The sequence below is a fragment of the Miniopterus natalensis genome, chromosome 1, assembly GCF_054644295.1.
Source record: "Miniopterus natalensis isolate mMinNat1 chromosome 1, mMinNat1.hap1, whole genome shotgun sequence".
In the NCBI taxonomy this organism is placed as follows: Eukaryota; Metazoa; Chordata; class Mammalia; order Chiroptera; family Miniopteridae; genus Miniopterus; species Miniopterus natalensis.
Window position 1 is genome coordinate 171,298,214 of NC_142081.1, and position 14,829 is coordinate 171,313,042.

The following is a 14,829-nucleotide window of genomic DNA, read 5'->3' on the forward strand; positions in this document are numbered from 1 at the left end:
TCTAAGAACTTAAACTGTTTCCTTGAGCTTGCTGTGATTACATCTGATAAAATTACATTCTAGAAATAGAACTTTTGAAGATTCAAATTATTGAAATAAAATAAAATTTAATCACATTAGAAGATATGGCCTGGGTCTTAACTTGTACATGGGTGATAATAACTGTATACTTGAAAAAGAGAAGGAAATAATCTTTTCTGTTCAGATGCTGGATAATCATATTTGACAGTCACATACTTTATTAGCCAGGTTTTCTTGCAAGTTTGCAATCTGTTCTGTCTTCTCATCTACAGTCTCCTGAAGGAAGTCTTTTTCTTTATCAATAACACCAATGGCCTTTTTCATTACATGAGCCTCTTGATCCTGTGAAGTCATCTTAAGATGCAGTTTACCTATAAATAAACAGAAATGTTTGTTAGCCAAAGTAAATTAGGATTAGAAAACACAAAATTTAAAACCACTTACCTATATTTTCCTCCAATATGTTAATTTGTGCTTGGGCTGATTCAAGTTCATCTCTTTTTATGGAAAGTCGGTGCTGATAATCATCAAGTGATCGCTGTAGCTGCTCATTTACTATCCTAAAGAATCAGTGGACAAAAACAAATGGTATTCTTTATCTCTGGTAGAAATAGTTTTTAAAAAGTGAGAGATCTCAGAAAATAGTTTTCTTATTTTTTAAAGTTTCTTTTATTTCTTATTTTAAAGCTCTTCCAGTATAATCAATGGCATTATATTATATATTATTTCTTGCTGTCCACCATTCTTCAAAATGATTCATCTTCCTAAAAATAATATAGTATAAAAATCAAATTAATTGTGTACTCTTTTCTAGAGGCTTCTGGTAGCTTTAAAGTTCTTCTTAGTTTCCTAATATTAACCCTCTTCCTCTTAAAATCTATTTCCAATAGTGGAGGCAAAAGGAAAGTCCTGTTTTTATAGTATGGCCTGGCACTTCAAAGGATTGTCCATATTTCCTAATCATCCAGACCAGTGAGCTTTTAATTTTGCTTCCTTTTCTGACTTTTTTGGTAGGTGATCAACTGGAGGCCATAATAAACTGGGGAAGTAGGCATCCATTGCAGTGCAACAGGATTGAAGAAAGGTGACTGGCTTCAGGGAGCAAACAAGAGGACGTACAGAGGAAGCAAAGCCAACCTCAGAGTAGTCTCATGCTGATCAGTAACATCATTTTTCAGAAGCAATAAGAATTTTCTTTCATGTCATCTAGAGACCTTGGAATGCTTTTAGCCCTGGTCTAGGAGTTCTTAACCTTGACTTGCTGGAAACACAAAGCTCTCACCTCAGGCTATTTGTTGGGAACTCCCACAGGATACTTTTAGGGTTTGTTTGAGGATAAGACAGGGAAGAACATACCAAGGGTGATTTAGCTTAGAACTGCCTAATGGGGTTTGGATCCTGAAACCCCTAGTAAGATAGGACAGCTCCTTGAAAATGAAGTTTTACTGGCAATACTGAGGTAGGTGCTCTGAAAGATGAAAGACATGACACTGATTGCTCTAAGAACAAGTGAACGATGACCCAGAGGTAGGGAGGAAAGTCAAGTTGAGGATGACTTCTTCAGAACTGCACAATCAAACAATCCAGTCAGAGAGAATCTATGACCAAGAAATTTTATTTCATAAAATTATCTGTGAGTCAGTCCAGGTGACTGCACTGTATTCAAGCTGTTCTTAAAAGCTATAGCTATTGCTCTGAAGGATATAACTACAGGATATATTCATTATATTGATACTTTATATATATTAGCTCATTCTTCAAGCAGTTCCACAATTAGACCTATTATCCCAATTTTATAGAAACAAATAACTAGTAACTTGTCCAAGTTGACAAAGCAAAGAAAAGTAAATCCAGGCTACTCTAACTTGGTATCAATGTTTTTCTATTACAACACATTGCCTTCTATGAAGAATTTGGGGAGACCAACACCTTCTATGTGGAAGGGAAAATGTCTACCAGTAAGCTATACAGAGTCCTTTCAAAAAAAAATGGCCCCGAGTCCCAAATAGTTGGTTGCGCTTGAAATCCTAAGTAGAAATGTAAAGATCTGTTTTGGTGTTACTGAAATTTGGTGAGAAATGCCTCACTCAGGGAGGGAAAGAGAAGATGGGTGCACCAAGAGGATGGAAAGGAACATGATTTATCTGAGTATCAGCTTCTTAAATGTCTTCATGTCAAGGGAAAGAGAACTTGATGTGATTCAAGGGGTAGCCAGATCTCTATTAACCATATTAAAAGTGTCATGAGGTTTGAATAATGTGATTTTGCCTCCAGAGTGCTTGGTATTATGGTTTGTATTGAGTTTAGCTTTGGATCTGATGGCTTAAACTTATGGTTCTACCAGTGTACACTAGTATGGAGAACATGATTGACATACTTTCCTCAGAAGCAAGGTAAGTCAGACTTTTTGGTGGGTCAGAGCAAAACAAAGTCATGGAATCACCCCTCGGTGAGGGAAGTAGCAAACTGAGCTCACAAGAGAAAAGGGTATTCGTGTAACAGAGAAAACATCAAAGGAGCGATAGGCTGGCATACGCAAGGAAGGCCACTGAAAGCTCCTCAAGAGCCTAAGATGGTGAAGGGCCTCCTGTGAGGAAAGGAGAGGAGTGTGTGGCTATAGTCTGGAGGGAAAAGCAAAACGGATTAAATGCCAGATCCAATCAGCTGCTGGACAAAAAGGGAAAAGGGTAGACTAGTAGTTCTGTGTGACAAAAATACACCATGGTACCTGTACTCGGGAGTTGGACACAGACATGACAGAAAAAGTGGAGCTGCCTGGTCCATACAGGCAGCTCTCCTTCATAGAATGTATGCAATGCTTGCCAAAAAAAAAAAAAGAAGAAGGGGAAAAAAAGCAGCTTCTACTTCTACTTTAGTTCTTTATCTAACATCTAACTTATCAAGACTCATAGTTAGAGTAGCAAAAGAGTAAAAATTGAAGATACCCGAAGTCCCTGATATACTTTTCCTTAATTAGACAGACACAACCAGCTCTGCATCTTAATTCATTAAGTTTTGTCTGATAATCAGGAACCCCTTATGAATATAATCTCAGGTCTTTCTTTTCCTAATTATTTCTTTGATTTTCAAAATTCTGTTTATTTTACTATATATTTTTGCAGTTCTCAGGGTTTATGTACTAGCTCCACATCTTTTTTCACTCCCTTCTTTTTATCATTCTGAGTTCTGAATTCTAGATGAATTTCTTGAGTTTGTTTTCTATTTTACCAACTCAGTTTTCTGACACATCCCTTCTGTTTCACTGACACTTTCAATTTTAATTTATCAATCTTTATCTCTAATTATCATTACTATAATCCTTTTTGATCTCAAGTTGCTACCACTTCATGACTGATTTAATTGCACATATGCAATGTTCTGTTGACATCTGAAAATCTTTTCCTGATTCTGCAAACGTATTTAGAGAAATTACTTCCACTGATTCTTCAGAATGATGCCCTTCTTCTGACTCAATATCTTTTACTTATTACAGTTGCCCAGCCAGGAAAAAAAACCCACCTATCTTTGTTGACTTGTTTCCTTCAGTATTCTGTATTCTGAATTGACTAATGGCTAACCAACCCAATATCCTAAGGTAAACATTCTGCATTTACTGTACCTTTTCTCATTTCCAGATAAGTCATCCAATCCTTTTGATTTTATATAAGAAATGTTTCCTAAACCTGGTCTCTGTTCTCCAAGTTCACTGCCATTGTTGCAATCCAGACACATGGTCTCTATTGTTTGCCATCAGTCCCTTAAAATTCCAAATTTATCTTTCCTATTTCTGCCAGAATTCACTTTTTAAAAGGCATACTACTCATGTCACCCCCTGGGTTAAAAATTTCTGTTTGTTCTCTATAAGGTAAAATCCAGACACTCTTGGTTATCATACCAACTTCATAACCTAATTCCAACCTGTAGATACAGCACATTTTTCCATACTGACCTTCTTACCATTTTTCACAAACATCACCATTTTAGACTCTGTATATAAATACTCTGATTTTATATTTCTTTGAAAGAGGAAAGATAAGGACAATGACATGGGTAGCAAAAAATTCTGTAATTTTCAGCAATCCTATGCTATGAAGTACAAATGATCTGAAGTATCTGTTAGGGGGTTTTGAAAGAGGTAAGTACAAAAACTTGCCTACGATGATATCAATCTAAGAAAGTGTTTAAAAATACAGATATTCAAAACCTATTCAGATTCACTCAGTGAATAAGAACCTCCAGAGATCAGCCCCTAAATCCATACTTTTCAAAAGCTTCCAGGTGATTCCGCTGCAAGGCCAACTTCGGGTACTACTGCTGCTCAAAGGCCTAGTCCAAAAATGCCACCATAACAAACCTCACATAGCCACAAACTTGGTCCCAGAGGTGAAATAACAAAACATTCAATAAACTTACCTAAGTGAGTTCATCTCTGTTTTCTGAAGGGATGAGTCACCAGCCACATGGCCAAGTTTTTGAGCTTGGAGTTTTGCTTTGTTCTCCAATGATTCCATTGATTCTTTCATTAGTACCATTTTAGACTTTAATTCACAGTTTTCATTTTCAAGCTATAATTTAAATTTTAAAAATTAATATATATGTCTTAGCTTTGTTTTCCGTAAGCATATTTTAATAACATTTCTGGAAGAAAACTAAGAAAATAAATTAGAATTATTTAAAAGTCATGTGTACACTTTAGGTTCTACATGTTAGAATACGTATACACATTTATTCCTCCTTTTCAATATTACTGAAATGAAATAAAAGATACCCAAAAAAAAAGCAAGAAAGGAAGAAGAAAATAATATAGCCATAGCAACAATAAAAACAGAAAGAAAAACAATTAGCAGAGCAAAAATTCTAAGGCATTTCTAAAAAAACAGTAAGTAGCTAGGCCTGATTTGAAGAAAAATCATAGCAGAAAATACTGCAACTCAAATACAAGTGGGCAAGACATATGAAAAAACTGTAATTAGGGAAGTAATTACAGTAACCTGACTTAATGTAAAGAAACACCATGATTCTGAATGGAACACAATATTGGAAATGTAATAAAATTTCCTGAAATAATTGTAAATGCAATGAAATTTCAACAAGAATTCTAATAGAACCTTTTAAAAATAAGGGGGGTGCTTAGATTTCATTCTAAAATTCATTTAGGAAAAAATAAATTTAAGGAAAAACAGCTCTTTCTTGTGGCGCCTAGAGGGCAGTCGGTTGCCTCAGGATGAAGCTGAACATCTTTTTCCCAGCCACTGGCTGCCAGAAACTTATTGAAATAGATGATGAACACAAACTTCGTACCTTTTATGAGAGGAATGTGGCCACAGAAGTTGCTGCTGACACTCTGGGAGAAGAATGGAAGGGTTATGTGGTTTGGATCAGTGATGGAAACAACAAACAAGGTTTCCCCATGAAGCAGGGTGTCTTGACCCATGGCCATGCACATATGTCTGCTACTGAGCAAGGGGCATTCCTGCTATAGACCAAGGAGGACTGGAGAAAGAAAGTGCAAATCTGTTCGGGGTTGTACTGTGGATGCCAATCTCAGTATTCTCAACTTGGTCACTGTTTAAAAAGGGGAGAAAGACATTCCTGGTCTCACTGATACTACTGTGCCTTGTTGCCTGGGGTCCAAAAGAGCTAAAAGAATCCTCAAACTTTTCATTCTCTCTAAAGAAGACGATGTCCGCCAATATATCGTGAGAAAGCCGTTAAACAAAGGAGATAAGAAACCTAGGACCAAAGGACCCAAGATTCAGCATCTTGCTACTCTACGTGTCCTGCAACACAAACGACGATGTATGCTCTGAAGATACAGCATACTAAGAAAAACAAGAGGCCACAGAATATGCTAAAGTTTAGGCTAGGAGAATGAAGGAAGCCAAAGAAAAACACCAGAACAGACTGCCAAGAGACTGCTATCCTCTCTGAGAGCTTCTATCTCTGAGTCCAGTCAACCACAAGATTTTCTATAAGGAACAAATGGATCAGACATTTAGAAAAAAAAAAAAGGGCAGGAGAAATTGGAGGTGAGGGCAGAATGCAAGTAGACTTGCCTTATGAGATGTCAAAATAAATTAGAAAGCTACTGTAATTAAAACTGTGGATTTCACATAAAAACTTGCAAGAAAATACATGTACACAGATGAAAATTTAGAAAAGGTAGTATTTTAGGGAAGTGGAAAAAGAATAAATACTTTAAAAATAGAGTTGGAACAGCCACTCACTGGGGGAAAAAAACAGGTAGATTTCCATTTTATTTTACATACAAAAATAAATACAAAATGGAATAATAATGTATATATAAAATTCAAAACCAAGAAGTATTAGTGATAAATATGTCTTCCAGTTAAAACTGTAAACTGACCATACACATTTTATCTTCTCTCCCTCTGGAAACAGTGCTAAAATGATAGTAAAGGAGTAAGAAAGTAAATGCTCGCTCATAAGGGCGTAGAGAACAAGAAAGAAAACCAGAGTCACAAGTGATTTCTATTGGTTGTGTTCCAACAGAACTTTATTATAAAAATAGACTAGAGGCTAGATTTGGCCCAAGGGCCACAGTTTGCTGACCTCCATCCAGGGTGCACATCTAGAAATGGATTTGCTGGCTCGTAGGGTATACCTTTGCCAGACAACGCCAAATTATTCTCCAAAGGGGCACCTGCCTGCACTTCCAGAAGCTACGCACACTCACTAATAATACTTAATATAACCTGTTAATTTCTGATGGCCTGATGGATGTGAAATGATTTTACTGTGGTTTTAATTTTCCCTATTATTAAGGTAGAACATCTTTTTCATGTTTAAGAATCATTTGAATTTCTTCTGCTATTAGGTGTCAATTCATATCTTCTGTTGAGTATTTTAGGTTAAAGGTACAGCAAGTTGTTCTCTCAATTAGTGGCTTGTTTTTTCCATAAACAAAGATGTTCTTGTCAGTGGGGGCTCATTTATCTGTGTTTTCGTTAAACTTATTTGTGTCTTGCTTAGGGGCACCACACTTTGGCACCAGACACCTGTCAGTTGTGTGATCTTAGGCAAGTATCCCTCTGCATCAGTTTCCTTATCTGTGGAATGAGGATAATATTAGCATTTACTTTATATGGTTGTTGTAAGAATTAAAATAACATATGTAAAATGTTGAAGAAGTACCTGAGACATAGTAAATGCTTTATGAGTGATTATTAGTATTTCTCTAAGGTCAAAAATTTTCTCCTGTATCTTCTTTTTAAAATTACATATATTTCTTGAACAGTCAAGCCTGTAAGTAACCTTGAACTGATAGGGGGGTATGGTAAATTTGAGTTAGGATCCAATTACTTTTTACATACATATTTATGAATAGCCAATTATCCCAGAAACAATGACTGAATAATCCATCCTTTCCCCACTGATCTCAGTGAGTCCTATATATATCAAGTTTCCATATATTTGTGGGTTTGTAGGTTCACTCTCTAGTGGGTTTCTATCATTCTCTCTGAATCCCTGTGTACTACCACCCTATCTTACTTACTGGCTCTAAAGCCTTCATATCTGACAGGGCAATTTCTACACCATGTTCTTCCTTAAAATCTCTTTGTGATTCTTGGCTCTCGCTTCCATGTAAATTTTATTGTCAATGTTCATACACACACACACACACCCCATCTCCTTGGGATTTCAGATGGCACTACATTCACTTCATAGATCAATTTGGGGAGAATTTACATTCTTTTTATAAACATGATTATCTGTCACCTTTCTGTATAAATCTGATATATTTCTACACTTATTTAGGTTTTCTTTAATGTCTTTCAATATGGTTGCATCATGTATTCTATTAAGATCCTGGAAAATTATACACAGATATCTTTTATTATTTACCATGCTACCAGAATTCATTGCACATTCTGAATCCGAAGGTTCCTATGTTTTTATAATACCTAAAAAAGTATCAGTCATTATCTCTTCAACTACTGCCTCTCCCACATTCTATTATATTCTCCTAGAATTCTGAACTAAATACGTTAGACCTTCTCATTTTATTCTCTAAGACTTTAACTTATTTTATATTTCCTCTTAGTCTCTTCCCAATGATGTCTAGTACTTCAGATATATTTTCCAGTTTGTTATTCTCACTGTCAGCTCTGGGCAAGCTGGAGTGACAGGAACCCTTCTACCTGAATAACTACAAAGATGGACAAAATATATAAAACAATGGTTTCAAGACACTGGGCATCAGGCCAAGGTGGACAGTGGCCCGAGAGACAAGAAACAAATGAGACCTATGATTGTTCCAGCTGTTGCCTGAAGAATTTCCAGGCTGCAGCACAGGGAAAGTAAATCGGATGGAGCCTAGTGGTTCCCCTAAGTTCAGAAGACAACACGAGAGCCAAGGGCAGAGAAGACAATTAGAGCTTGCAGGGCAGATAGTGGAGGAGAGTTGCACAGAGTGAGAGCTCCAAAGACCTGAAAAGGGTAGCCCTTGAGTCTCCAGATGAGCAGAGCTCAGTACAAAGGATGCTACCTGAAGTCAGGGGAAGAAGCATAAAAGATTAGAGGGAACAATACTCAGGACTCATGCAGGGCCATAAATAGTTCCTGTTCACATCAGTCGTTTGAAAACAACATAATTCATGGGGCAACAGGTAGTGTACTCAAAAGGGTTTTTCTTAGTAGTGAAACAAAATTAGTTCAAGACTAAATGCTACTCTGGTACCAGCAATGAAGCTTAAATGCAAAAGTGAAATGGATTAAGCTACCTCCATCTGACTTAACTCTATCTCAGAACAAACCTCAAGAGTATTTATAGGAATGCAAGCACCCAGCAACCAAGAAGGTAAGATTCACAATGTCTGACATTCTATCTAAAGTTACCAGGCATGAAAGAAGCAGGAAACTACAACCCATGAGGAGGAGGAAGTATCAGCTGACCCAAAGTGGATGGAAACAGATGTAAGAATTAGCAGACAAATAAAACAGGGACAAAATGAAACACACAGAGAAAGACTGTCAGAACTCATACCAATTTGTTAAAATTCCTATTTCCAGAGAGAGCAGTAAGGAATGAAAGTGAATTTTATTGTGTACTCTACATCTGTACATAATTTTTTAACAAGAGAAAAACAACAAGCATAACTAACACCTAGTCAGTGCTTCTAAGTTCTTAATATGTATTAACTCTTAATCTCCACAAATTAAGTACTAGCACTATTCCTACTATACAAATGAAAAAATTGAGGAATGGAAAGTTTAAATATTGCCTACAGGTAATAGGTAGCAGAGATGGATTTAAACCCAAGTAGTCAGCATTTGGAGTGCATAACTCTATCATTATTATACAGCTTCTTTAGCATACTATTTTGTACTATAAAAAATATACAGTATATTAAAACAATAACTGACATAGTCATTCATACAACACAATATACCCCAAATCCAGTTTGATAAATTACCTGGTGATTAACATATGTCAAATGTTCAATAGTTTTCTCAAATTCTGATTTCCCAAAAAGACTCATTTCCTGGAGAGTCTGAAAGAGAATTTTATAAAAGATGTTCATTCACATCAGATTATACAACAAAATTACCAAAATAAGCAGTGCAAGTCTCCAGCACTATTCTATTTTTTTTGGTCTTATTAAATAATAGTCTGTTTTAGAAAGAAAATCATTAGCTATTTTACAAAAACGATGCTTCTGGTTGGAAAAAAAATCACTCTACTTCCATGTGTGATTGTAACAGAAGACACAGATTGGTATGAATTCATTTATAAATATTTATGTAGATCACTTCATTAGCACAACCATAAAAGGGGAAAAAAAGCAGGTTAAATAAGTAAGCTCAGGAGTATTTCCTCACAGAGAGATGTAAGAGAAACAGAGTGTAAAGGAAGAAAAGATGAGATCAGAAAGACACAGGAAACAGAATACTACAGGGCTATGCAAGTCACCAGAGTTTCAAGAATGTCCTGGTCAACAGCGTGAATACAAGAGCTATTTTTTTGGTTATATTACCTTATCCAACTCTTGCTGATGTTAAGTCTAGGACAAGTGATATAAATTGGTGCTTCCTGAGAATTTTCTGGTGTGAATTCATACTTCCATCCACGTTATTCATTAAAAATAAAGACATCTGATGTTTGGATTATACATTTGGTTGAAAGAGTCTGTGCTGTATGCATTTTTTTGTTTATTAAATCATTCAACCAGTATTGAGTAAATATTATATACAAACAACAAGCAAGGTGTTAGAAATACAGTAGTGAGTACAATGTATGAAGTTCTGATGTCATAAATATTGTAGCCTAGTAGAAAAGGCAAACCTTAAAAAGATATTAGAATAAAATCCACGCATATTCTGCTAGAAAAAGAAACTTAATGGCAGTATGTTGAAAGGGAGTCTAGAGTCTAGGGTTCATTTCCTGTATGAGGGAATGATATTTAACCTGGCTCTAAAGGATGAATAGAAATTAACTAGGTAAGGGAATTGAAAGGGTAAAAGATTTTTCAATAGCCTATGTAGAAAGTTGGGGCAAGAAAAAAATCCATTAAGCCAAGAATGGAGAAAATGAGGGGTGAGGAAAAGGGGGAGATGAGTTTGGGGAAAAGAAGTTAGACCTTGAAGTAGGCAAAGGCCAATCAGTGAAATCCTTGAAAACAGCTAATGGCTTTTAAATGGGAAGTGACATGATAGGATTTGTATCTTTGAAAGATGACTCTGACTTCAGTTTGAAATATAGGTTTGTGAGGCAGCTAATACCCTATCGCAGCTGAGAGAATAATGGCCAGAACAGGATCATAGCAGAGGAACAGAAAGAACCAGACATATTCAAGAGAAGCTCAGATGACCTCAGGAGCTAGACTCCTTGTGACTTCATAGGTAGATGGTCTCTTAAACTCACTGTAACTCAGAGACAACTGTAAGCATCACCAACCTGAAAAGGCAACTGTCAAGATTTATTGAGAAAGTTCATATAAAAAGCACTTAGCACAGAGCCTCCCACATGAAAAGGACTGAATATAAGTTAATATTATTATTTTTAATATATCTTTATTGATTTCAGAGAGAGGAAGGGAGAGGAAAAGAGAGAGATAGAAACATCAATGATGAGAGAGTCACTGATCAAGCCCACAACCCAGACATGTGCCCTGACCAGGAATCGAACCGAGATCTCCTGGATCCTAGGTTGATGTTCAACTGCTGAGCCACGCCCGGCCGGGCAAGTTAATATTAAAGAGGTAGCACTGAGAAGACTTGGTGACTGAGAGATATGAGCTCTCAGGGAGGAGTCAGTAATGATGCCTGGGTTTGACAACTGGGTGTATAGTGGCATAACAAAACTATTAGAGGAGGCTTAAGGATTGAGATGATTAATTCAGTTTTTAAGTAAAAAACCTGTTGTAAACTCATATATCTTGGTTCCCACTATCCAGAAAGATTCTGGTAAAACTCAGTTTTCCTGAGTTTTCAGTACTCTTGCATTTTCTTAATCCTATTACATTCCTTGGTGACTTCAACAGATACGGACAGGGAAAAATCAGTAGCTGTACCAAAAACTGTCATACTGCACATGTTTCCTGTTTGGTAATTTCAGCACTTATTTTTATAAGAAATTACTTTTGGGATGGCAGTATTCCAAAAGATCCCAATTGAAAGTATTCTTTCAGGGTAAAACTTTAACTGAAATTTTATAACATAAAGATTACCCTAATAATGCTTACATGTTCTTATATCCAATTTTAGCTGCTAATACCTAACATTAATTCAATAATATTTTTTTGGAAGTCTATAAACTTCATAATAGTAAAAATAATAGTTAATACTGAGTTCTTATTATGTGCTACTTGCTTTATATGTATTAACATATTTACCTTTTTGGAGATTATAAAAGGAATTACAAAAGACTGCCCCTTGCCCCTACATATGACATCAAAAACATAAACAACAAAAGAAAAAATAGATAAACTGGACTTCCTCAAACTTAAAAATTTTTGTGCTTTAATGGATACCATTAAGAAAATGAACAGATAACCCACAAAATGGAGGAAAGTATTTGCAAATCATCTGATAAAGGGGATTTTATTGAGAATATATAAAGTAATCTTACAATTCAATAATAATGAGACAAATAACCCAATTTAAAAATGGACAAAGGATGATCTAAATTGACATTTCTCCAAAAAAAGATATACAAATGGCCAACTAAGCACATGAAAAGTTGATCAACATCATTAGCCATCAGGAGAATGCAAAACAAAACCACAGTGGATACTACTACCTACCAGCATGATGATAATAAAAAAGACAGACAAAAACAAGTGTTGGTGAGGACATGTATAAACTGCTGGTGGGAATGTAAACGGCACAGCTGCTTTGGAAAACAGTCGGCAATGGCTCATATGATTAAATGTAGTCATTAAATGAACCTAGGCATACAATCAAGATAAGTGAGAACATACATCCACACAAAAAGTTGTACACAAATATTCATGGCACCATTATTCTTTATAGCCAAAAAGTGCACACCATGCAAATGATAAGTAAAATGCTGTCTGTCCATACAACGGAATATAAAGAATAAAGTACTGATACATACTACAACATGAATGAATCTTTAAAACATTATGCTAAATGAGAGAAGCCAGACATAAAAGCTGCACACTGAATGATACAATTTATATGAAATGTCCAGATAGACAAATCTATAGAGACAGGAAGGAGATCAGTGGTTGTCTCTGACTGAGGAGGCTGGGGGGAGATGGAGAACAGCTGATAATGGGTACAGGGTTACTTCTGAGATAATGAAAATGCTCTAAAATTGACTGAGATGATGGTTGAACAAGTCTGTGAACATACTAAAAACCACCTGGAATGGGTGAATTGTATGGTATGTGACTATCTCATAAGACTGTTTTACAAAAAGAAGATAACATTCTTCCACATAAGGAACTGCCAATTGAAATCAGAGATTAATTATTTTCTATAAAGAACCAGATAGTATTTTCAGCCTTCTGAGCCATACAGTTTGTTTTAATTACTAAACCCTGCCACTGCAGCAAAGCAGCCACACAGAACATGTAAATGAAGGAGCATCATATTCCAATAACATTTACCAACAATGAAGTCTGAATTTCAAAAATGTCATGTATCATAAAGTATTCTTCTTTTGATAGCTCTTCAATGATTTAAAAATGTAAACACCATTCTTAGCACAAAGGCCATACAAGAACATGGTGGTTCGGGTTTGGCTCATGGGCCCATTTGCCAACCCCTGATCTAGCCGTGCATTCTTAATGGTCACTTCACAGACAAGCTTCGAAAGACCTCCCTTTTTCTCAATAAATTGCTTTTCAAAAATAAGTCAATCTTATTACTTACTTTTAGCTTGTCTTTTAAAGCTTCCTTTTCTGCCACAACCCTTCTTAAATCAGATATTGCAACTTCTCTTTCCTTTTCCACAAGATTAACAATATTATGGGAGACTGTGCTTTGGGTGCATTCTTGTCTTAGTGAAGATAACTCTTCCTGAGCCTTAAAGAATGAAAGGATATGAATAAAAAACACTTTGGATATGCTCCCAGTTTAAGAAAAAAAAAAAGGCAAGTTAAACACGTTACCTTTGCTCTCTTTCCAAATACCCCCCCAAATGAAAGAGGATGAAAGTAATACTAATACTAATACTAATACTAATATAGCCCAAAAGACAAGGGTATTGAAGGAAGTGCCAGCCACAAAATTTTGGAAACTAGGCAGCAGATGGGCAAGTAGTAATTAACTAAGCCAGCCCACAAAAGCTGAAATCTAAGCCAATAATGAGGAAAGCCCCCAAATGGATCAATTTGTCCTGCAGAATCCCCCCAAAATTCCAAATGTGGAAACAGCTTTTCAAATTGATCTTTTAACTTGCATGTCCTTCCCCATCTTGAAGTAGCAAGAGGATTTCATGAGAGATTGATATGGGGACAAATTCAGGTGACAGATACCATGCCCCGCTCAGACTCACTTTGGCTCTGACACCGAGGCTTTGTAACCGGGCCAAGCCGTGTCGATTCCCTCTTCCCTAGAGTCTCCTCACAGGGCCCAAGTCCTTAAAATGTAATAGGTCGCAACCGTGGCTGCTACCCATTGCTTGACAGACATATCCCAACATGTATGAATCCCAAGGATTAACTTGGCTCAGAGTCAGCCTAAGACCTGTTCCAAATAGCTTTAGAAGTACACTATCTCCAACTGACCTGACAAGCTAGAAAAGAGGAAGAATACATATGAAAAAATAATAGGAATCTCTGCTTTGGGAGTAGGAACACAAGTAGAAACTGCTACTTATAATTCAAATTATGAAGGAATACCACAAGATTCACATATTACAATAATTTAAAGGACACATACTGGTTCCATTATAGTTAACTAGTTCTGTATAATTTGTTAGCTTAATTATAACCAGTCTCTTACTTCATTATATAAAACACTTAGTTTATCTCTTTCTGCTGTCAATAACTTAACATTGGCTTGTATATCCTCCATATGTTTTTCAAATCTTTCCAGCATATGTTGAAGTTCATCCCGTTCTCTTGTGATCAGATGAATTTCAGAATTGTAATCACCCTGAAACATAATTTAAAAACAGAAGTTATCATTTGTTATAATTACCACCACAAGACTGTCCAGCAAATAATCAGGAAATGAAACATTTACTAGTTACAAACCACTAGTTTGTAACCGTCTCCAGGGCAGGGACTAGCAGCACTGTGTGCCTGCTCACCCAGTGCAAGGAACTATGACAGCCTAGCACATTCCTCAGTGTTTTCTGTGACAATCTAAATC

At 36.1% G+C, this 14,829-nt stretch overlaps 1 protein-coding gene and 1 pseudogene across 2 annotated transcripts in view; one reads left to right on the forward strand and one right to left on the reverse strand.

Moving 5' to 3' along the window:
* The window catches only part of CEP135 (centrosomal protein 135), a 56,571-nt gene that overhangs the window by 17,403 nt on the left and 24,339 nt on the right, over nucleotides 1-14,829 (reverse strand). For both annotated transcript variants that reach the window (XM_087827299.1, XM_016207439.2), the window contains 6 exons: nucleotides 14,458-14,610; nucleotides 13,384-13,536; nucleotides 9,459-9,536; nucleotides 4,435-4,586; nucleotides 466-581; nucleotides 238-392 (listed from right to left, as the gene is read on the reverse strand). In XM_087827299.1, the coding sequence (XP_087683425.1) occupies nucleotides 238-392; nucleotides 466-581; nucleotides 4,435-4,586; nucleotides 9,459-9,536; nucleotides 13,384-13,536; nucleotides 14,458-14,610 (807 nt within the window). The remainder of the gene's footprint in view (nucleotides 1-237; nucleotides 393-465; nucleotides 582-4,434; nucleotides 4,587-9,458; nucleotides 9,537-13,383; nucleotides 13,537-14,457; nucleotides 14,611-14,829) is intronic.
* On the forward strand, nucleotides 5,246-5,952 carry LOC107532918 (small ribosomal subunit protein eS6 pseudogene; annotated as a pseudogene).